The following is a 22957-nucleotide window of genomic DNA, read 5'->3' as shown; positions in this document are numbered from 1 at the left end:
TGAGGATTGCTGGTTACCTGCAAATGTCTGCCTGGCATCCCTCCATCTCAGCCTCAGCTTTGTCCTGTTTGCCCCAGAACCTCCTCAGAGAACCTTCCCTTTGCCCTGTCATGTCACCCCAAGGAAGGGCCCCCCCCCCCCCCCCCCCCCCCCCGCTACTGCTAAGCCAGGAAGTTCCCTCAGGAAGGGGAGGTGGCCGGCTTAGAGAGTTTGCCTCCCCTCAGGCTAAGCTTCAGCCAGCGGCTCCCCACCAAGTTCTTGAGCTCCTTGGAGAGCAGCCAGGCATAACTTTGCTCCCATGGCCTCGGGCAAGGGCTAGGGAAGGAAGCCAAACCCAGCGTTTATTTGTAATGCTGTCAACGTGCTGTAGTGGCCTGCCAAGCAGGTGCTGATCCCTCTCAACTTCTGCTCTGAAAACCAGCACCCAGCATATCCGGGCCTGCTAGGCAAGGCCCTGGAGCTCAGCACCCAGCACCAGTGTGGCCAGATCATCGGGGTAGGGGGCTGTGGCTGGAGTGACCTGTCTCAAGGGCCTAGCTGTCCCTGGGAGCCTTGCAGGCTTCTCACAAGTGTCCTCTCACCCTACCCTCACCCTCCTCTTTCCTGCCACCCTGCAGAGTGGAGAAGCATCCTTGTTTGAGGTGAACATCCGGTACATCGGAGGACTCCTCTCAGCCTTCTACCTGACTGGAGAAGAGGTAAGTTGGCCCTGTGAGGACCCTGAACCCTTCAGGTGTGAGGCGGCAACCCCACTCCCTCATTTCACCAGTGAGGAACCAGGGATTCAAGGGGATTTGCTCCAGGGCTACCCATGTCCACCCAGCCTCCACGGTGCCACCTGCAGGCTCTTCCTCATCTTCAGTCTGCTGCTTCCATTCTGCTGCCCAGGTGAGCCCCACTGGCTCCCACAGTTGGTAGTAAATTCTCTAAGGACGACCACTAGTCTCTTCCTACAGAAGAGACTTGCACAGCCACCCAGCAAGCTGTGGGCTGAGCACGGGCTTGTAGAGCTGCTGGACTGGTTTTTGCAGATGTTGCTTTTCAGAATTGATAAAGCCAAGACCATTGTTTCGTGATTTCCACCCCTGGGGGCCCTTGGCCTTGTCCTGCTCCACAGCCACCCCACTGCTGCCTGCCTGGCCCAGCCACCAGCCTTCACTGCTCCAGGTAGGAGCACTGGTCTCAAGGGGCAACAGGGAGAAGGGGCAGCCACTGCTGGTCACGTGTGCGAAGTGCAAGGGACTCCGGCCCCAGGCAAGCTGTGTTGGCTTCCAGCAGGAGGGCTGAAAAGTGTGAGGAGGGCAGAGCCCTGAGCATGGAGTCAGAAAACCTGCGTCTTACCCACACCACCCCTGCCTCGGACCTTGAGCTAGGCCTCTCCCACTCCTGGGCCTTGCTTCCTTCCCCACCATGGGGATGGGCTCACAGAGCTCTTGGGAAATGGGATGGGAGGGATGAGGTTTGATGCTGAGCTGACCAGCTCCAAAGCCCATATTCTCCATGCTGCAAGAAAATTTTGAAGACCACAGAACTCTGCAGAAATGAGAGGCTCTTCATCGCATAGTCCACCCCCATGAACGTGCAACACAGCCCAAGTATTTGGGTGTGAAGTTGACCAGGTCCCCAGGACATGGGTCCTCCCTCAGTTGTGTTCCCCATTATCCAGAGGGCCACGCTGCTCAGCACAACCGCTGCTCTAGGGCTAGACACCTTGGCTTTGGCCCTTTCCCTTCCCTGTACCTCTCCCTGCTCTGCCCACCCAGAGAAAAACCCCTGCTAACTCCCAGCGCTTGTTGTCTGAGGAGGTCATTTCTGCTCCCCTGCAGTTTAAGGCTGCAGCTGCAGGGGTTCAGAACAACAGGAGTATGCTCTCCCTCCCCAGCCGCTTCGGGCCTCTCCAGCAGCCTCCTCTCTTCAACAGAGATTACCACTTGTGGCAATTTGTCCCCAAATAATTGTAGTTGGGAGCCCTTGGCTTTGAGCCACATAATGCCTGAATTTCATTTGAAAACCCTAGGACATGGAGCAGAAAAAGGCACCCTGTTGGTTTGAGTACTTAGCCAGCCTCCCTGCCACTCCTGGCCATGGGAGGTGGACACAAGTTGTGGGGGTGGGGGAGGGAGTCGTGCAGCTGTGGGCTCACAGGAGGTCTATCTGGGGGCCAGCAACTAAGGGAGGAGCTGGCGCCCTTCAGCCCTGATGCTTGACCCCCATTTCTCCCTCCTCTGAGGCTATCTGTGATTCTGAGAACTTGTTTGAGGCCTCGGCTATCTAGTGATCTAGTCTGGCTGGGTCTGAGGACCCAAAGGAAGGGAGGGCCCCCAGGGTGGCCCTTGGCTTCATGCAGGATAGAAATCAAACGTGAGCCAAGAGGAAGTGAGAGCAGAGTTTGTTGAAGACATAGAGTGCAGGTACATACAGAGCATCTGGGAGACTCGGAAAGGAAAAGGAAAATAAGCCTCTTCTTTGCTCGGGAGCTGAGTGTTCTATTGAGGATTGTGGTCTGATGTACATGTTCTCTCAGGCATCTGGGAGCTGGTTAGAACAAGGACGAGGGTCCAGGGGCCCTGCATAAGTCACTTATTCCTTGGAGCCAGGGAGCCATGGCATTGAGATGTCTAGTGTCAGTATCTAGAATACACACAGGGTAGCCTCACCTGGTCATTCTTGCGCAGTCATTCCTTAGATGGTATCTCTTATGCTAGAAGACTCCAAAGGAATCATTGAGTCCTTGATCCTTACAAGGAGGGCTACATCATGTATACCATAAGGTGTGTAAAGCAGGGTGCAGGTGCTAGCAGGGATAGAGACAGGAAGAGGAGCCTAAAAAGCATCCTTCATGGGTCACTTCAGTTTCCCAATATCACCAGAAGGATCATCATTCTGACGCTCTAGGAAAGAGACTGGACAATGGGGCATGGACAGGAGCACCTGGGATTTAGAAATCCTTCACAAAGCCCAGGGAGCCCCACAAAGCTCCGAATCCCTGAGCAGACAAGCCCAACTCTGTCCTCCAGCCCCTGCTGATCCCTCTCTGTCGCTAGCACCTCTGCAGGGCAGAGGCCATACCCCATGGGCTCTGTCTCATTGGTCCCAAACACCCCCATATGGTGGGATCTTCACCTACTAGCAGGTGCGGGAATTGCGACTTAGAAGGAACTTGCCCAGGGCGCAGTCCCTGAAGGCTGGGTTGGGTCCCCAGGGCTCAGCCACACTGGACCAAGGCCTCCCCCTTTTCTGTCCTCCATCTCACACACTGGGTGCCTGTGGACTAGGTCTTAGGATTCTTCAGATTTCCTACAAATGTTTGTGGAATGGTGCCTGAGACCCCAAGCCCCTTCCTGGGCCAGGCGTTTCTTTGCTGCAGAGGGAACCTATGGGAGGAGACTCCCCCGCTGGGTAGGCCATTCCTACAAATCGCCCATGAGAATGGCAGGCGTGATGACAGACACCAGGTGACCTTTGCATAGCTCTTCACAGTTTATGTAGCACATTCACTCATACATCCTCTTACCTGATTTCTAGAAGAACCCTGTGAAGCATCCAGGGCACATGCACAGTTCCATTGTGTAGATGAAGGTCAGAGACCGTATGTAGCTCACATGAGGTTACACAGCTGCAAAGTGGGAAGATTTGAACCTGGGCCCTCACTCCCAGCCCAGAGGACTTAACACTCTACAAAATATAATTCTTGCTAAGTTTCTCTCACCTTGGTTCTGGAACCTCTGGGCCCCGGACTGTTGCTTACCATGGCTGTAGCCACATCTCTGTTGGAAAGGCAGTTTGGTATCACTTAATAGCCCCACAACCTTGGGCAGATTGCTTCTCTGGGACTCAGTTGTATCCTCCTCAAAGTGGTCAACACCTTGCCCACACACACTGTTGCAGGGATTGAAGGTCCTATAGATAAGACACCTGGCACAGTGATACGCTGTGATTTATAATAAGTAATATATATTTGGTCTTCATCCCATTTCTGGCAGACCTCCTAAAACCCTGGGAATTTCCTAAGCGCTGAGAGCAATAAATGTGTCTTTTGTTATGGTAATTGGGTGACTTGGACCCCACCTGAGGATACAGGCTGGTTGCCAGGAGAACCAACCACAAGGTGAGAGGGTAGTTATTTTCAGTTCCACCACCCTGACTTCCAGGGATGGGAGAGGGACTCAGTGTTGAATCAGGAGTCAATTGGCTGTGGTTTAATTAGTCATACCCATGTAATGAAGCCTCCATAAAACCCCAAAAGGAACTGGGCCACAGAGCTTCCAGGGTGGCAGAGCACCAGAAGATGTGGGGAAAGCGCCATACCTGGAGAAAGCATGGAAGCTCCTCCGTGCCCCTTGCCACATACCTCGCTTTAGGCATCTCTTCCGTCTGGCTGTTGCTGAGCTATATCCTTTTAATTTTTTTTTTTTTTGCTATATCCTTTTATAATAAACCTGTAATCCAGTAAGTAATATGTTCCTGAGTTCTGTGAACCACTCTAGCAAATTAAACCCACAGAGGGGTTTGCGAGAACCTCTGATTTATAGACCATTGATCAGAAGCCCAGGTAACCAGCCAGACTCAGGACTGGTGTTTGAAGTGGGAGAGGGGAGGGACTGTGGCCGTCTTGTAGGACTGAATCCTCAAAACTGTGGAATCTGATGCTATCTCCAGGAAGATAGCGTCAGAACTGAGTTGAATTATAGGGCACCCAGCTGGTGTCTGGCGAATTGCTCGGTGGCATAGGGAAACTCTCCCACACACACACACATAGTGGAATTGGGTTCAGAATCTGTTCCACACCTACTCATTTCCAAGAGAATAAGTAGGACTTATATTCTTCTGTTCCTGGTGATACCACTCTTGTCCACACATACTCATTCAGCATCCTTCCTGGTGTGGTTGAAACCCTGCAGGGCCCGCCAGCAGGAGGGCTTTCCAAGGGTAGAGACATGGACATTCCTAAGAGCCTTGAAGAAGATTTAGCTAGGAGTCCTCAGGGCAGAGGGCAGCAGGTCAGCTGCCTGGATCCTCAGCACTGGGTTCAGGTGCCAGGGGTTTCCTCTGCGCCTCTGCACTCAGCCTCCTCTGAGTCAAGTGACAGTATCAGGAGCTTCAAATAAGGGCCCTTTGTTGTTGCTAAGCCAGTGGCTCTGGGGCAAGGCTTTGGAATCTGGCTTCTAGACAAGCTCCTGCAGGGCCTCAGATGCAGGTGGCCCCCGGGCCCACTTCTGGGACAGTGGACACTGTCCTCTTCTCTCCTCCATCCCTGCCAGGCCCCAGGTGTGGTTCTTCCCATCTCACTCCCTCCCCTCTTGGGCAAGAACCACAGCTGCCCTCAGAGGCCTCGCAGCCCCATCCCAGGTGGTACAGGGAAGCCCTCCCTGCTGCAGTCCCTCCACGGCTGCCTTGGCAGTTCACTGCACATCTCGGGGCCAGGGGACTCAAGAAGACTTTGTTTGGCAGCACTCGGGAGGTCAGCAAACTGGCTCCCCCCGTGAGCTCGGAAGTGAAAGGAAATGTGTGTTGTTTGACCTGGAGCAGTTGCTAAGGAACTTATATCTCATGTTTTAAACAATAAATAATATTTACTCTGAGGGGGCAGCCCTGATGGCTTAGTGGTTTAGTGCCGCCTTCGGCCCAGGGCATGATCCTGGAGGCCCTGGGATCGAGTCCCATGTCAGGCTCTCTGCATGGAGCCTGCTTCTCCCTCTGCCTGTGTCTTGGCCTCTCTCTATTTCTAATAAATAAATAAAATCTTAAAATATATATATATATATATATATATATATATATATATATATATATATTTACTGTGGGTTTGCTTTTATTATAAAAATAGCACAGAGAGACAAGCCAAATGCAGAAAACAAAATTCCTCCATAAGCCTACTCCACACCCCTAGGAGAGCATTGTTAATATTTTGCTGTATTTACTTCCCAACCTTTCCTCACACATCCAGTGTGCATATAATTTTTACTAAAGTTGATTGCACTATATCAAAATATATTTTTCTTTTAACAAACTACAAACCCTTTCTTTGCTATTAGTCTTCTACATCATTCCAGTGGCTGCATGGTATTGTGTTGCATGAATAATCCTAATTTAATCACTTCCCTATTGTTTGATATTTAGAATATCTCTGTTTTTCCACTGTTACAAACAACACTGGAATAAATAGCCATAAAGTTAAATTTTTACATCCTTGATGACTTATTTCCTTAGAATAGATTCCTAAGAGGGAAACCACAGCGTCAGAAGGTCACAGGTGCTTTTGTTTTTTAGTTTTGGTTTTTTTTAATAATAAATTTATTTTTTATTGGTGTTCAATTTGCCAACATACAGAATAACACCCAGTGCTCATCCCGTCAAGTGCCCACCTCAGTGCCCGCCACCCAGTCACCCCCACCCCCCGCCCTCCTCCCCTTCCACCACCCCTAGTTCGTTTCCCAGAGTTAGGAATCTTCCATGTTCTGTCTCCCTTTCTGATATTTCCTACCCATTTCTTCTCCCTTCCCTTATATTCCCTTTCACTATTATTTATATTCCCAAATGAATGAGACCATATAATGTTTGTCCTTCTCCAATTGACTTACTTCACTCAACATAATACCCTCCAGTTCCATCCACATTGAAGCAAATGGTGGGTATTTGTCATTTCTAATGGCTGAGGAATATTCCATTGTATACATAAACCACATCTTCTTTATCCATTCATCTTTCGATGGACACCGAGGCTCCTTCCACAGTTTGGCTATTGTGGACATTGCTGCTAGAAACATCGGGGTGCAGGTGTCCCGGCGTTTCACTGCATCTGTATCTTTGGGGTAAATCCCCAGCAGTGCAATTGCTGGGTCGTAGGGCAGGTCTATTTTTAACTCTTTGAGGAACCTCCACACAGCCGTTCAAAATCTTTGGGATACAGCAAAAGCAGTCCTGAGGGGGAAATACATCGCAATACAAGCATCCATCCAAAAACTGGAAAGAAATCAAACACAGGTGCTTTTGAATTAGAACAGGGCCCCTGGGTGGCTCAGTGGTTGAGCGTCTGCCTTTGACTTAGATTCTGGGATCGAGTTCCGTATTAAGCTCCCCACAGGGAGCCTGCTTCTCCCTCTACCTGTGTCTCTGCCTCTTCTCTGTGTCTCTCATGAATAAATAAATAAAATCTTAAAAAAAAAAAAAAGAGAGAGAGAGAGAGAGAGAATTAGAACAGTGTGGGGGAGTCAGAGCTTTCCACAGGGCCCTGAGGCCTGGGGCCTCCTTATGGCTCCTTGGCCATCAAGTTAGGAGTTTAACCATTCACCTTCTCTGCTCACTCCCATCTGTAAAATGGGTTGGTGGGTAGATTAAGAATGTCAAGGGAGAAAGGCCCTTCCTCTGGTTTTGCACATGGGGTAGCAGTGCTTTGCTGAGAAGCACACAGAAGCAGCCAAGCCGAGAGAGAAGGACTAGAACCGGGGGCCAGGCAGGGCTCCCAGTCCAGTGATCTTCCCACTCTGTCAAGTGTGCTTCCACATGCCCCGCCTGTGGCATCCTGGTCCTGTGGTGTGGGTAGGCACCAGCCGTTGGTGATCACTGCCCTGGCTGCTTCATCCTACCGGTGGCCATCCCAAAGCACAACTAGAATCATGGAGCCTTCGTCATAGTCCTGACACTGTCATTTGGGCTCTACAGCTATTACCTAATTGTCATCCCTCCTCCCAGCAGCCTCTGAAGGAGGCAGTATTGGTCTTATTTTTTGAGTGAGAAGGGCATGACGCTCAGAGGAGGTGCCTCGGCTAAGGCCACGTCTCCAGGAATGTCTAGAGTCCAGAACCTGACGCAGCACCCCTTCCCTCTTTAGGCCCACAGCTCCTGGGTTACCCCTAGCAGGAGCAGCTTGGAGCAGGGATGGTGCCCACCCGGGCTGGTTCATGATGCCCTGTGCTGCTTCCTTTACAGGTGTTCCGAGTAAAGGCCATCAAGCTGGGAGAGAAACTCCTACCAGCCTTCAACACCCCCACGGGAATCCCAAAAGGTGTTGTAAACTTCAAAAGGTAGGACATCTTCTGCTTTCCCACTTGTGGCTTTGGCTGCATCTGTGGAAATTGAGGCACAGGGAGAGGACAGGACCTGCCTTGGGAATCAAAGCAAGCCAGTGGCACAGTGGAGACTAGCCTTAGCCTCGGGCTCTCGAGGGCTGATGTTTGTCACCAAACAAACATCAGCTTGGGATTCATAAGGCCTGATCTTTCCTAGGTGAGAAGTGATCGTCCCCCAATGCTGCCTTGACTCACAGCCCTACAGGTGTGCCCAGCTAGGGTCAGGAGCCAGTAGGTACATCACAACCTCCCACCATGACAAGGTACCCCAAGCTGCTAGGAGGTCTCAAGACCCTGAACAGAGGGACCACTGGGCTGGGTCTCCAGAACCCAGTATCAGAACCCAGAGGAGCTTCTGGGGGCATCTAGCCCACGGAGGCTTGGACTCCAAGGAGAAAAGGCCTTGGCCAAGGTCACGTAAGCCAGTAACTGACCATTCCAGGACACAAATCCAGAACTTGCAACTGTTTTTAATAATACTTATTGGAATATTCCCCTCTTTAAAAATAGTAAATTCTTACTGCAGAAAATGTGGATTATATCAAAAGTGTTAGATAAGATCAGAGAACTCCCATGTGGTTCCACAAATCAAAGAAACCATGGACTGGCAATGCTTCTTTCTACTGGCTTGGTTTTAAAACATTGATTCTTATTGGCTCCTTCCATGGTTTTGCTTCCTCATCTACAGCTTAATTCAGTGTATGAACTGGAGACTTTCTGGGTAGTCACTAAGTCACAGAATGTCAGAGTGGAAGGGACCCTGGGAGATGCAATGAGAGAAGCATGGATCTGGGGCTGCCACTGAATCCAGCTCCAAAGCCTGTGGGGGCTTCCCTGCCCCCGGCGTGGCTGCACTTCCCTGTTGTGGGAATAGGAGTGTGTTTGTATCCACTCATTTTCCAGATGCGGCGATTGAGACCCAGAGAGGGGAAGGGATGGGGTCAAGTCAAGAGAACTAATGGCCAGCCAGCTTTTCGATCTCTGAATCTTTATAAAGCATGAGTCTTGCTCCTGGGGACCCTCAATGCCCCATTGTCTTGCCTTTCCTCACTCTGTTCTTCCTCTGGTCGCCTTCCTCAGACGGCTTCCCTGGTCGGCAAAGGCCAGCTCACCTGCCACCTGTGCCGTCAAGCCAGAAGCGTTTTAGCCTCTCCCGGCCTGCAGGTACTTCATCTGCTTCCTTATGGCCTCGTCATGTGCCTCTTCATGGTCCCTGCTGGCCTGGGAGCTTCTGGATGACAGGATCCATGTCCAGTTCTTTGCTCATTCCTTCAATAAATAACCGTGCTAGGTACTGTGTGCAGGATAAAGGATTAACAATGACTCTGTGCCTACCCCTTACTGAGCAATTCTATGGCCCTGGCATTGTGCTAAGGGTTTCCATACATTGCCTCACCAAGTATTCCTCACAGCAGACCCTTTGAGGGTAGATATTTATATTATCCCCTTTATTCAAACAGAGTCTTGGAGAGATGAAGTAACTTGCCCAAAGCCTTATAGCTAATAGGTAACCAGGGCTAAGATTTAAACCAGTTTTGTTACAGATTGAAAGCTCTGCTCTTAATGCCTGCCTGGTCCTCCCTCAGACAGGAACCCTGCTGCCCCAGTGCCCATGAGGCTCTCCGACACCCCCAAGTCTGGGAGCAAGGCTGCAATATTTCCCTCTTACCAGACTTCTCTGTTCATCTCCTAAAGTGATGTCTTATGTCAGGATTCTCGATCCAACAGTAGCTCCTGCAAGCTGCCTGGCAGGGAGGCAGGGGCCCCGGGCTCTGGTCCAGTGCCTCAGTTTCTCTCTGTCCTGGGGTGGGTCGGCCTGCCCTGCTGGGGGCCTCGCAGGGGAGAGGGGATTTGCCGAGTCAGCCACTTCCCTTACAGTCTCTGTGCTCGGAGAGCATTCCTAGGGTGTGGCCTCACACAAATCTCACCAGAGGCCACAGACAGGCCCCCAGGGCCAATCAAATCCATTCTCGGTGCCAGGGTTGACTTCTCAGAGCCGGACATTTGGACCTCTGCTCAGATTCCTCTCCCACAAACACTGATCCTGGAGAAACACAGCCAGCCATCACAGAGCCGAGACACACACGCACATCTTTGTGGCTCTCTCACCCAGGGCTGGTTTCTCGGGCCTCACTGCCTGGAGTCTAGGATAGGACCTTGGCTCATCCTTCCCCACTCTGTGCAGGGCACTGCCCACCCTCAAGGCCTGCAAGCACAGCCCTGGCTGCCTGCCCTGTCCCTGTCCCTCAGAGCCTAGACTGGATGCGACACAGATCCTGACATTTCTGATTAAGAAAATGCATTTATTTTTAGGCTATTTGCATACTGCCAGTGCTGTATACATATGTATGTATATGCATATTTCCTGGCAACACCTCCCTTTCATTTTCTGGGTAAGAGAGTCTGTTGCTAAAAAACACCACCCTGTTCCACCCAGGGGAATATCAGGGATGTTTGTGGCCCCAGTGGCTCTGCATTTGCTCTTTGGAGAGGGCCTGCTGCTCGGAGCTGGGCCACACACCTCTGCTGCCCCTGCTCCCGGCAGGGCTCCCTGTGGGCAGCTCTAAGAGGAAGGGCCAGACTGGGTCCCAGCGGGAGGGCTAGATAACTAGGCCCTGCCCCAAAGTGAGTGTGACTGCTCCTCCTGTCTGGGAGGCAGAGGCAGGGACAGCTGTGACCTGTGACCTGGGGGGACCACTGAATCTGAGAGAGTGGCAGTGGCCAATCCAAGGATTAATCTCTCACACACGCAGCCTCACACATGCCTACACACCTGATTACCACCCACTCAAATCAGGCTGAGATACACATGTTGGCCTGAGTCACACACTTGCAGCCACACACACACAAGTGACAACAGGCCGCAGATCCAATCGCAGGCCTAAAAGACTGGGAGGGGGGCAGAGGGCAGAGCTTCCATGAGCCCACTGCCTCACAGGGCTGATCAAAAGACCTCCTGGTCTCTGGATGCTGCCCAGAACAGATGCGTTTGGGACACAAAGTACCTAAGATTTGGATTCAGATTCAGTTCTACCAGTTCCATCACTTGCTGTGTGACCTCGGAGAAGTGTCTCCCCTCTCTGAGTCTGAGCATCTTCACCTGTGAAATTAGAATCATGGTATCTACCTCCGGAGTTGGACGTGAAGATAAAATAAGATACTACAGCTGTCTGGCACCCATCAGGAGCTCAATAACTCAAACGATAATTTTAATACACTATAAATACATGATTTAGATTGCATAATTGCATAATGTTAAAAATGACAGTTATTACATGCCTAATTTATACCTCACGATAGCCCTGGGAGGTGTGGGTACAGTTATTTAACAGGTGAGGAAACAGGGCTAGAGAGATCAGCTGACCTGCTCGAAGTTGCCCAGCCGGGCTGCTGCGGGAGCCAGCATCTGAAGATGGGCAGGAGAGGGAAGGTGCCCGCCCACTGCCAGCGTCTGCCCAGCGCTGGTCTGCCTGTCTGCCAGGCTGGCTCCACTGCAGGAAGCCCACTCGGGAGGGAGGGAAGAGGAAGGAGAGGCTCATGTGGGGGAAAACGAGAGCAAAAGACTCTCTGAGCAAGACTCAGGTGGGTGAATGGTGGCTGTTTTGACCTTGAATTGCTATGAGGGCAGGAAGCATCCATTATTCAGGAAACCCTCCACGGGTACCCACGGCTCCCACTGAGATAGCCGGAGAGAGAAGTCTCTCTTGGCTTGGGGGTTGCGGTGGGGGGGGGGGGGAAGAGGGACAGAGAAGGGGACACCTTCACTTTCCCTCTGGGGGGATGTGGGGCGATCTGGGTGGAAGACCGTTAGGGGATGTGCAGAGCCCAGTCTGAATCCGGCCTCCACCACCTCCTGGCTCCGACCTTCCAATAACTTCCCTCCCTGAGCCTCAGTTTCCTCTTTGTATATTGGAATGAATGATGCTTTACCTGTGGGCTTTAAATGAAGTCAAGATGCAAACAGCTTGACCCAATGCCTGGTATCTGAGTGGCTCAAAAAACAGAAGCCGTTTTATTTATTATCTAGGAGCCAAGTCTCCTCTCTGCCCATCTCTCCCCACCTGCCCATGCCCCTCAAGTCAGGGAAATACCCAAAAAGGTGGAGAAAGGAAGAAGGGCCCAGTGGTTATCTCTGTTTATTGAGGCCACTTGCTCCATAAGATCTAAAACTTGATTCCTCCCATCTATTTCTAGAAGTTGAGACTGATGAGTTTGACGTTAGAAACTTTATTCAGGCCAGATAATGGAGCTGAGAGAGGAGAGGGGTAGCCTCAGGAGAGCCCCAACCCGCCCCAAGGAAAGAGGTGCCCCTCAGATGGCAAACCGTGACCTCCCTGACCTGCCTTCGCCCACGCCTGCCTCCCTTGGTCCTGTCCCCAGCAGATGGACAGACAGAAGCCAGTTCCTAGGGAGGCAGAGCTATCCCAGCAGGGAAGGGGAGGGGCTTCCCAGTTGCCAGGGCAGAGCCAGCCCCCTCAGCCTGCTCCTTAAAGCCCTTACAGATAGAGGGGGCCACTCCACCCTGCTCTGCCCCTACCTTGTCCCCCTGGTTGTCCTAAATGTCCCACAGGAAAGATCATCATGATACACATGAGGAGACTGAGGCACGGGGAGAGGAAGCATCTAGCCCAAGGCTACCTCTGTTCTGCACTTTTCTCTTCCCTCTTCATCCCACAAAAGCCCTAGGAACAGAGACCAAGACCATTCACTCTTGCCCAGTTTAATGATGCATGAACTTAGGTGCAGAAGGTGGGGATGGTGTGCCCCGGGCCTCTCAAACTTGATCCTGGCCCCCTGGCTACAGAGATTGAAGTAAAAACACCTGAAAAGGCAGCATCCTTGCTTATTATTATGTAATTAAAAGAGAGGCAGACCACGCAGTGGTTAGCACAAGCCCTGGCATGAGGCCAGCCTTGAGTCCCAGCTGCTCCACGTGCTGTGTGATGGCGAGTGGGTGGCGTCACCACCCCAGGCCTTGTTTTCCTCATCTGTGAGAGGGGCAGATAGGAGGACAACCTGCGACCCCACCTCTGTGCTCTTCCTCCTTGGAAGCACCCAGTACCTGGAAGCAGGACTGAGCCTCTCCAGTGAGGATCGGTCTGAGATGTTCATGAGACATTCATGATTGACAGCTGAGAAGCCCTTTTCTCCGAGAGGCCCTGTATCTTTTATTCCTAAACCTTGAGCTTCCCAGGGGTCCAGCAGCTCCAGACCTATGGTCATACCAGAGCCACCTGCCTGTCAGGTGTGGGTTCCACAGAATTCCAGGAGGGGCCACTGTGGGTCTTTGGGCAGCACTGACAGTGTGGGGAGAGGGAAAGGCCAGGTGGGGTCCCCACCTTTCATCTGCCTCCATTCGGACCCCCCACAGCAGTTTACCCTCCACACGCAGCACCATTGACTGTGAAGCAGAAAGTGTTCTGTGGGGTCTTTGAGGTCCCTGTGCGTTGGTGATATTCCCTGTAAATTTAGCCTAACTTGAGTGCTGGGTCTTGGTCACCAAGGCAGCTCTGCCGTCATCCTTGAGTCCACACATCTCACAGGGGCTGCTTGGTGATAGAAACAAAGAATAGTGTGGGTGGACAGGCCTGGGTTTAAGTCACCCTCAGCAAGTCACTTCACTGCCCTCAGTGTCCTCATCAGCAAAATGGGGCTATTAGCAGTGCTGCCTCCCTATTAACAGGGAGGAGTAAGGGAGATCAGAAGCCACAGCTCCCAGGACAGGGCCTGGCACGTTATAGTGTGTGCTCCCCCCACTAAGCAGCCCCCCCAGCAGGCAGGTGATGGGGTGCTTTTGTCTTTCCACAGTGGCTCCAACAGGAGCTGGGGCTGGGCCATGGCAGGGAGCAGCAGCATCCTGGCTGAGTTTGGATCCCTGCACTTGGAGTTCTTACACCTCACCGAGCTCTCTGGCAACCAGGTCTTCGCAGAAAAGGCAAGTGCTCTCCCTGAATCCCCCACCCCCAAACAGCTCCTCCCTCTTCTGCCCACTGAGAGCGCCAGGGGGGGAAGTGGGGTCCCCCATCAGCAGAGGGGGGCCTCCAGCCACCACTGATACAGCCAGTAGCTGCTTGTGGAAGCCCTGAGAGTGCCTGAAGCCAGGTGGCAAGGAAGGTGAGCACAGGGAATAATCGGGGTCCTACCAGGGCAGGGAGGAGATGAGACTGCCAGCGAGAGGTTTTCGGAGGTTTTCACCGGCGGGTGTCAGCTCAGTGGCAACCACGCATATGTGAAATCTGGAGAGAGTGCAAGAACCGAAATCCAGGCACCAGCTAGCTCGTATTGGCAGGAATTGGCCACCAGGTGCAAAAGTCCCCTTTCCAGAGACAGTTAACTTTTTCATGTGAGATCGGCTGCCTTTTCCTTCCAGATGCCCGCCTAGCTCATGTTGTCAGCAGGCTGGCAAAGCGATTTCACTCTACAGCAGAGGCACACGTCTGTCCTTCCTCATTGTTACGGAGCTGGCTAAGGCCGCGAGGGGTGCCGAGAGCTAGCATCCAGGCTGTCCGCCAGCCTGAACGCTGCCCGCTCTGCACCTCTGTGAAGCCCTTCAGAAGAAGCAGCTCCTCCACATTACAGCCCTTGGCAGTCCCACTGTCTGGAGCTGTCTCCCAGGGTCTAACCCGAAACCCAAGGAAGGGAAGGGTACACACACCCCTCTCAGATGGCGCCCAGGCTCCATCAGCAAGTGTTCCTTCCTGAGTCCTGCCTAGGGAGATGAAATCCTCCCTCTTAGAAGAACCCTTTGTAGGCCTCCCGTTCCCAAAGCCCAAACGTTTTCTGAACGTTAGACTCGTGGGGTGCCCAGGGAGCCGGAAGATTCACACCTCCACCCAGCAGCTCCCAGTCTTGTGTCCACCAGCCAACCTCAAAGTGTGCCTTTAGGAAACTTACCTCTGGGCTGTGCCCAGGCCCGGGAATCTGCATTTATAACAAGCACCCATATGCTTTTTGATGCCAGATTTAAGAGCACTGCTTTTTTTTTTAATTAATTAATTTATTTATTTATTCACAAGAGACGCAGAGAGAGAGAGGCAGAGACACAGGCAGAGGGAGAAGCATGCAGGGACCCTGGTGTGGGACTTGATCCCAGGACCCCAGGATCACGCCCTGGGCTCAAGGCAGGTGCCAAACCTCTGAGCCACCAAGGTATCCCAAGAGCACTGCTTATTCAGTGTGGGAATCCCCCTGAGCATTCTTGGGAAGCTCAAGAAGAGCTCTTCAGTCCCTTGATCACTTCTCTGTGTTGGGGTTCTCTACCCCCCTTAAATAGGCTGTCATGTCAGACCTGCCTTCAGAAGCTTTCCCTTGTACGGGGAGGACTCTGGCATCCTGTGACACCCCACCTTGAAAGTTTGTGGAATAAGTTCAGTCCCTTTTCCTGATAGGTCTTATTTCCTCCAAGCCCTCCCGCCCCCATGCTCTTGAGTCAAACTCCTCTGGGAAGGTTGTGACTGGCTGACATGGAGTGGGACAGGGAGCTCCTCTAGTCCCTGGCTAGTCTGGACAAAGTAGCTACCCCTGCCTGAGCACCTGCTATGCATTGTATCTCTAACCATCCCTCCAAACCCTGAGGTGGGTCTTCCTCTTATCCACATTTTACAGAGGAGGAAACTGAGACTCTGTCCTGGGTCATCCAGCTGGTAAGTGATAAAGTGAGGATTCAAGCCCAGGACTCTCTGACTCTGAAGCCCACGTTCTTCAAGACGAGATTAGTATAGCAGGCTTCAGGCTTTTCCCCTCAAGTCCATCTGCCTGTCTTTCTCTCAGTGTGTCTCTGCATTTACATTCTCCGGCTATTTTCATCCCCCAGTCATGCCTCCCACAGAGGTGATTATTGGCAGTCAACAAATTGGCCCAAATTCTAGAAGCACCCGTACCCTCCAGGGGAGCTAATTTAGCCTGCTTCACTGCTCACCACCAGGATAGTCGAGAATAACTCAGGTACAAGCACATTCCTGTCCCCTATAATGGACTCTGTTAACATAAATGGATATGAAATCTCATGTGGTAAAGCAAAGTGCTGTCCCCTGGAAAGAAAGGTCTGACAGCTAAAAAGGCTGCTCTCCCTGCCTCTAGCCTTGTAGATAAATCTACAAGCATGATATAGTACCATCCCCGAGGGCCTCTCTGTTCTGGTGGATTCTGTGCTGGAAGGATTTCATGTACTGCCAGAGAGCAGACCCCAAGGGATAAAATGCCTTCCCGCTTCTCGTCCTTTGTAGCCTCAAAGGTTGCAAATCTAGCATCTTCTTGCTCCAGCCGGGGCAGCCTCTGCTATGTGTTACTGTGAGGTCCCTGCCCTGTCTGACCTGTGTTGGACACAAGGGCTACTCTGTGTAGTCAGCCAAGACCTATCTCATGTCTTGGCTCTGGTGCTTATGAGCTGCATGACCAGGGGCAAGCCGCTGAAACTCTGAGATTCGGGTTTGTCACCTGTTACACAGAGATAATACCACATGGGTTGTTCTAAGGGTCGGAGGTGATGTATGTAATGGGTCTGGCTTGGGAGGTCCGAGAAAAGTTAACAACTGTTACTGTTGTTGTTAACACCCTGAGGTGCGTATGAGGGCAGGGGGTGTCGAGGAGCCCAGGCCTTTCCTCTGGAATGGTTCCAAAGGTGTCCAATACAATAAAATATTCCAAGGCTGAACCCTATGAAATTGCCAGTATTGACCATTTCTGACCTGTTGTTTTTTTTTTTAAAGATTTTATTTATTTATGCATGAGAGACACAGAGACAGGGAGAGAGGGGCAGAGAGGCAGAGGGAGAAGCAGGCTCCATGCAGGAAACCGGATGTGGGACTCGATCCTGGGACTGCAGGATCATGCCTTGAGCCAAAGGCAGATGCTCAACCACTGAGCCACCCAGGTGTCCCCTGGCAGTTTGACCAAGCAATTACAAATGAGCTACTGTTGCTTATAGGAACCAACACCCTCAGAAAAGGTCCATCCCCCAAAGCAATGCACAGTGAGGAAGGGCTGAAGCAAGAGGGACATGGGGGCCTAGCAGGTCCCCAGACAGAGTGGTCAGTGCAGAGGTGGTGGCCAGCAACCCTGCCCCATTCCCACGGAAGGCCGTGTCCAGCCATGTCCCATGCCTCTCATGCCACCTCCAGGCCAGGGCCTGCTGTTGGTAATGCAGCTCTCCCTCCTGCCTCGTCTAAGTGGTTTCCTCTTGGATCCAAACACACTACCTCCATTGGCGGTGGCTGAGAGTCGCTGGCTTCTTCCAGAAAGTGAAGGTGCATCTGGTGTCCATTTCTTGGCAGGTCAGGAACATCCGAAAGGTCCTCAGGAAGATCAACAAGCCCTTCGGCCTCTACCCCAACTTCCTCAGCCCAGTGAGCGGGAACTGGATGCAACGTGAGTATAGAGATGCTACCCCCCAGCCAGCCTGATTGCCACCAGCCTCCCGTGCCAGGCACCTGGCCGAGTGAGGAGGGACACGTTTATCAGAGCCGCAGGCCAGTGAGGCATCTGCCCCATGCCCCAGGGCACCACCCATCCTGCCAGGCATTGTGGGGAGCGAGCCTTCACTGTCATTGTGTTGTGTGTGCTATTGTGTGACATGTGTGGTGGCAGCCACCCGCCCTCTGCATCCCCTGCACACTCCGCATCTCCAGGCTTCCATCTCTTAGGGCACCACTGAAGTCTCTCTGGTCACCCCCAAACTTGTGGAGGCGTTGCACATAGAACCATCTGCCTACTCCAGAAGTGGCCCCAAGAAAGACTGTGCATCCTCTCCCAGCCCCCAACCTGGTGCTCCACCTCCAATTTTAATCCTTTTTTTTTTTTTTAATAAGCACAGCCTGACTATATAGCAGTACAAAAATCATGAATTTACTGCTGTATCTTACACCTACCAGGACTGGTCCTGGGATTCCTGCTGTACTCTGTTCAGAAGCTTGTGCCTCAACCAGATGGGTGAGGGTCAGCCATGGAGCCTCATTTACAGCCCCCAGCTCTACCCACCGAAACAGAATGGGGTTTGGGGGGATGTGCAGCCTGGAGGGTGTTGAAAAGCCTCCCACGACCCTGGGATTGCTCCTCCCACGACCCTGGGATTGCTCCTCCACCAAGATTGCTCCTGATCATGCGGTCACAGCACAAATTGGTGGTGACAAGTTCCTTGGGCCCTGCCTTTAGAGGCTTCCCAGAGAGCCCCCATCCCCACCCCCCACCCCCACTACTTTTGCTGAAACAAGGACCCCACTCCCTTTCCACTGCCTCCAGCCCTAGTTGTTACAACATCAGCAAGGGCTCAGGAGCAAAGTACTTGAAACTAATTACTGCATGGCTGCGGGAAATTCACTTTCTCTGAGCCTTGGTTTCATCTCCTGCAAATGGGAGAAGAGCTTGTGATATCTGTTTTGTGCACCATGGAGGAATGTGGGAAAATAGAAGCTGCAGGAAACGGACTTTAGTTCCATCTTCCAGAGATGATATGTGTTGTGCCAAAAGGTAACGGGTGGCCATCAGTAAAAGTATGCAGGCAGGGCCCGGAGGTCTGGCCAGCCTGCGGGGACACAGGGGAGAAACTGCAGAGGCCTCATTCTTGCAACCCTGGGCCTCTGTGATTGCAGGTCCAGAAGGCCCAGAAAATGTGACCCAGGAATCTTCCCCAATGATGACCTCACCCCCCAAGTGGCCTCCTGCAAAAACCACTTAGAGAAATACAAAATATTTTTAACCAAAACACATTGCCAAATCCAAAAGTGCAGGGAGGAAATGAAGGTTTGAATTACAGATTATGACCACAGGAAGACAGTTCAATAACCGTTACTGGTTCTATTTGCAAGGCCTGACTGGGTAAAGAGCTAAACTACCCACTGCTGGCCTGAGCTGCTCCAGGACAGCTCAGCAGAAGCCCACCGAGAGGGAGAAGGCATGGTTCCCCAGTCTGAACAGCTACCTGGGGAAATTCCAGGGATTCCCCTGCCGAGAAGCATAACTTGCAGGCGGCGCCAGGAGTTGCCGGGCTGGGCAAAGTTGGTCACATACAGAAAATTGTTTCATGTTAGTAAAATATGAATCTGAGGCCTGCTGAAGAACAGAGGGAAGGCTAGAGGGCCCAGCTTATCCGGGCGCCCGCCTGCCTTCCCCCCTGGCTCTGGCAGCCCTACTCATCTCACGCTCTCTGTGATTTCACCCAGGTTTTTTGGTAATTGTGTATTTTTCCAACAGACGATTACATTTCCAACTTGCGTAAGCTAAGTGTGCTCGCCTTCGTTTCTCTCCTTGAATCCTCTGGGTAGCCCATGGATAACCACAGAAACTGCAGCTTGGGGAGGAGGAGTTGGAGCTGTGTCCTAGTTCCAGGCCCTGCTCTGGCTTCTCCCCACTCCTGCTGGAAGCTGAGCTGCAGGATAACCCTGGGGGGGTGGGGGGTGGGCAGGCTGGCGGCAGGGCACTAGGACTTCACAGCCAGGACGAGTCTAGCAGACTCCTGTTGGCACCAAGTGCAGACAAGATCCGTCCTCGCAGAGCCAGTTAGAGCTCAGAGAGCTGCCTGCCCTTCAGCTTGGGCCCGGAGTGGCCTGTCTGCCTGGTCAGCTGTCTGAATCCCACACTTTGCTCAGCAGGAGGGCACAGCAAGTCCAGGGTCTCCCCAGTGGGGACAGCAGTGTGAGCTGCCTGTCAGCCCCAGCGTGGCAACCTCCATCTGGTTCGTGCTCCTTTCCTACCGGCCAGCTCCCCAGCTTGTATGGTGACCACCTCTTGCTGCCAAGTGTGACGACAGTATTGACGTGCTCAGGAAGCAGCAAGGCCCATCTCTGCTCAGGCTCGTGGACACCAATTCACGTTCTTCTTTTGCATTTTATCCACCAAAAGATGGAGGCCCAGAGGTGAAAATGGCTTCTCCTAATCTCATGGCAGATCTGGGTCTTCCGAGTCCCACTCTGGGCTCTCCATGTACCATGCAGCGCTGGAGTAGGACACCAGGGACATACACTAGCTAGAAAGCAGTGGGACCTCCAAATGAGACTTGTTCACTTTGATCGAGGCCCCTGGGACACTTTGCATATATCCCAAAGGAGATACCATGTCTCAAACCCCTATGGAACCCCTGGGGGCCTGACTCCCCAATGCTGCACATACCTGCCCCTTGGTGCCCTCAGCCACACTACAATTACATGATGAAGTCCAAACTCTGTGGCTTGGCATTCGAGGTCCTTCCCAGCACAGCTCAAACCGACCTTCCTTTCTTTCATTCAGGACTTACTGGATGTCCATCCTATGCCATATAGTCACCAGGCGTAAAATGTGAATCTTATGTGGCCCCTCCTCATAAAGAGCCCACAGCCTGGTGGGGGAGGTGGACTCAGAAGTAGAGACTTATCACACAATTTGGGGAGCTGCCAGGGGCAAAGCACACTACCCAGCAATGGAAGGATGGGCTACCACGGAGCACTCCCCACATGAGGCACCACAGGGCCTTATCTCACTCCTTGGGGTCACCCTGTAGGGAAGGACTGTGAGCAGGTTTCTGAGAACACAGAAAAGCCTTTCTGGAAAGATGCCTGAGCTGGGGTAGCAGTGAGGAAGTGGTAGCCATGCAAGGAGGGGAAGGGGTATTCCTGGTGGAGGGGTCACCACAGGGGAGAGATAATGTGGGGAGCCAGGGGGCTAGGAGTGTCGAGTGGTGGGGGGAGCAGTGACAGGAGGCAGGCCTGGAAGAGTATGGAGAGGACAGTGCCTCTGGCTGTGTGCCTTTGTGCCTCTTCTGTGGGCTGGGAGCTGTGGAAAGGCCCTACACAGAGGCTGACCTGGTTTGACTTCCAGCTTCCCCCAACCCCTGCTCGGCACAGACCTTCTGTTCCGTCAACATGCTGGGCCAAGCCTGCCCCTGAGCCTCCCTTGGTGGTGTGTCCCAAGCTGTAGCCTCCATGTAGCCAAGGGTGGTCAGGGATGTGCTGTGCTAGTGAGTCCCTCTTCACGCAGTAAGGTCCAGCCCACACTGACCCCCCTCCCATTCCTCCCCAAGGCTCAGGATTTCCCTGATCTGTTCCAGTTTTTGCAAATCCTGACCCTTGCGGGGACATGATTTGTTTATGGGGCTGGAGGGAGCCAGGAAGGCTGGTGTACTCTGGGTATTCCTCTCAGCCCTCTTTCCTGGTCCCCACCTGTCTTTACCCTCTGAGTTTTGGTCCCTTTCTCTTCACACTCATCCTCTCTATCTCTGGGCATAGAAGAAGCGTGTTTCCATGCTCTGGTTGCCTGTAAAGCTGCAGAAAGCGAGGGCTCCGCCACCTTGGTGGCCTTGGAGGAACTATGTAGGCTCCCCCAGGGTTTTCCCACCCAGGAAAGGGGTTGGCAGTGCTTACCTGGCAGGGTTCTTGGGAGATTATTATAGGTAGTACAGTAAAGCTCCTGGTCCACAGTAGACTCTGGAGAAATGATAGCTTTTGATGGATTCTTTTCCTTTCTCTCTTCCCTCCACCCCCCATCCACCTTCCCTCCTCCTCTTTTCCTCTCCCCACTTTCTCCAGAGGAGCTGGAAATACCCTCCCCATCACCCCCACCCCACCTGAATCTGCCTCCCCATTTTCCTTCCTGTCTCCTGCTGAAGCATATCTTAACGGGGAACTGAAGTTTGTTCTTGGTTTTATCTATTAAATGCCTTTACATTTCGCTGTTGTTAATTTTTAAAGCATGTGAGTGGAGCATTTTCTGTGTCTTGCTTCACTGGTTCAGTGTTCCTGGTTGACCCATCTTTCTCCCAGGATAGCCCTGGGTGGAGTCAGCCAGTCCTGCTCAGAGGGCAACTTGAGGTAGATGCCACCGGGGCAAAGAGGGGCTCCTCAGACCCAAGTCTTCCCTCCCCCCACCCCTGGGAAACTCCATTTATCCCAATCTGCTCAACTGAAGCTCAGTGTTTCCAAGTGGCTTTGTATTCTGACTAAATTAAGACTCTCGTTCCTCCTTTCCGTGGCCTTTTATGAACCTGCCTGGCATTAATTACCATGTTTGTCACCGGGTAATAAAAATCTCTGAACTCCCTGCCACCAGATTATCTTTTTAAAGAAATGCAACTCATTTACAGTTAATAACCAGAGGCCCTGCCGTCCTTGGCCTGCAAAAGCGACGTGATTTATACACCCGAGTGAGCCCATGCGCCTGTGTGCCAGATGATCGTGCTCAGGATGGCCCTGGGTTCCCCAAGTCTCAGGCTGGGTCTTCCTTTCTACCCCTGTTCCTTCAGGGCTCAAAGGCTGCTGGTCAGAGGCTTGCTCCCCACCCACACATGGCCCTGGGGGACCATTGAGGCCAGTGGACAAGACTCGCCACCCGGGTGTCCCCTTGGTGAGGCCCTCATAGCAGCCTCAGCAGTTGGAAATAATGCTCCTGTCCTCTCTCCTCACAGACCACGTCTCAGTTGGAGGACTTGGGGACAGTTTTTATGAATATTTGATCAAATCCTGGTTGATGTCAGCCAAGACAGATGTGGAAGCTAAAGAGATGTACTACGAAGCCTTGGAGGTAAGACAGGCATCTCATTCTTCACGGGCGGTTGGTCATTCACCATCGGGCACAGATCCCTGAGTGCCAAGGGCTTCCCACCCCTCCCCTGTGGTGAGCTGGCCAGAAAAACAAGGTGGTCTCCTCCCCAGCCAGGTGCTTTGCACACCCAGCTTGTGACTCTTCTCAAATGCCTTGAAATTAGGGCCGTGTTAGCATCCTCGTTTTACAGATGCAAAACCCACACTCAAGGAGGTAAAGCCATTTGTCCAAGGTCTCACAGGAAGCAGTCTGATTCAGAAATCGTGGTGTCTGGGCTTCCGTGAGTGTGTCAGAGCCCAGAACACAGCCAGACACTGGCCTGGGAGCCCACAGATGAGGCTGCCAAAGCAAGACCCTCAGCCATCTTCCTGCAGAACCAGAGG

At 52.5% G+C, this 22957-nt stretch overlaps 1 protein-coding gene across 4 annotated transcripts in view; it reads left to right on the top strand.

Annotated features, from left to right (window-relative positions):
• MAN1C1 (mannosidase alpha class 1C member 1) overlaps window positions 1-22957 on the top strand; it is a 149220-nt gene that overhangs the window by 105963 nt on the left and 20300 nt on the right. For all 4 annotated transcript variants that reach the window (XM_077899065.1, XM_077899064.1, XM_077899061.1 and 1 more), the window contains exons 4-8: window positions 618-698; window positions 7930-8024; window positions 13878-14004; window positions 17342-17435; window positions 22438-22553. In XM_077899065.1, coding sequence (XP_077755191.1) covers window positions 618-698; window positions 7930-8024; window positions 13878-14004; window positions 17342-17435; window positions 22438-22553 — 513 coding nt within the window. The remainder of the gene's footprint in view (window positions 1-617; window positions 699-7929; window positions 8025-13877; window positions 14005-17341; window positions 17436-22437; window positions 22554-22957) is intronic.

This window comes from Canis aureus, chromosome 5, assembly GCF_053574225.1.
Source record: "Canis aureus isolate CA01 chromosome 5, VMU_Caureus_v.1.0, whole genome shotgun sequence".
Lineage (NCBI taxonomy): Eukaryota > Metazoa > Chordata > Mammalia > Carnivora > Canidae > Canis > Canis aureus.
Note: the sequence above shows the minus strand (reverse complement) of the source record. Positions and strands in the feature narration are given on the sequence as shown.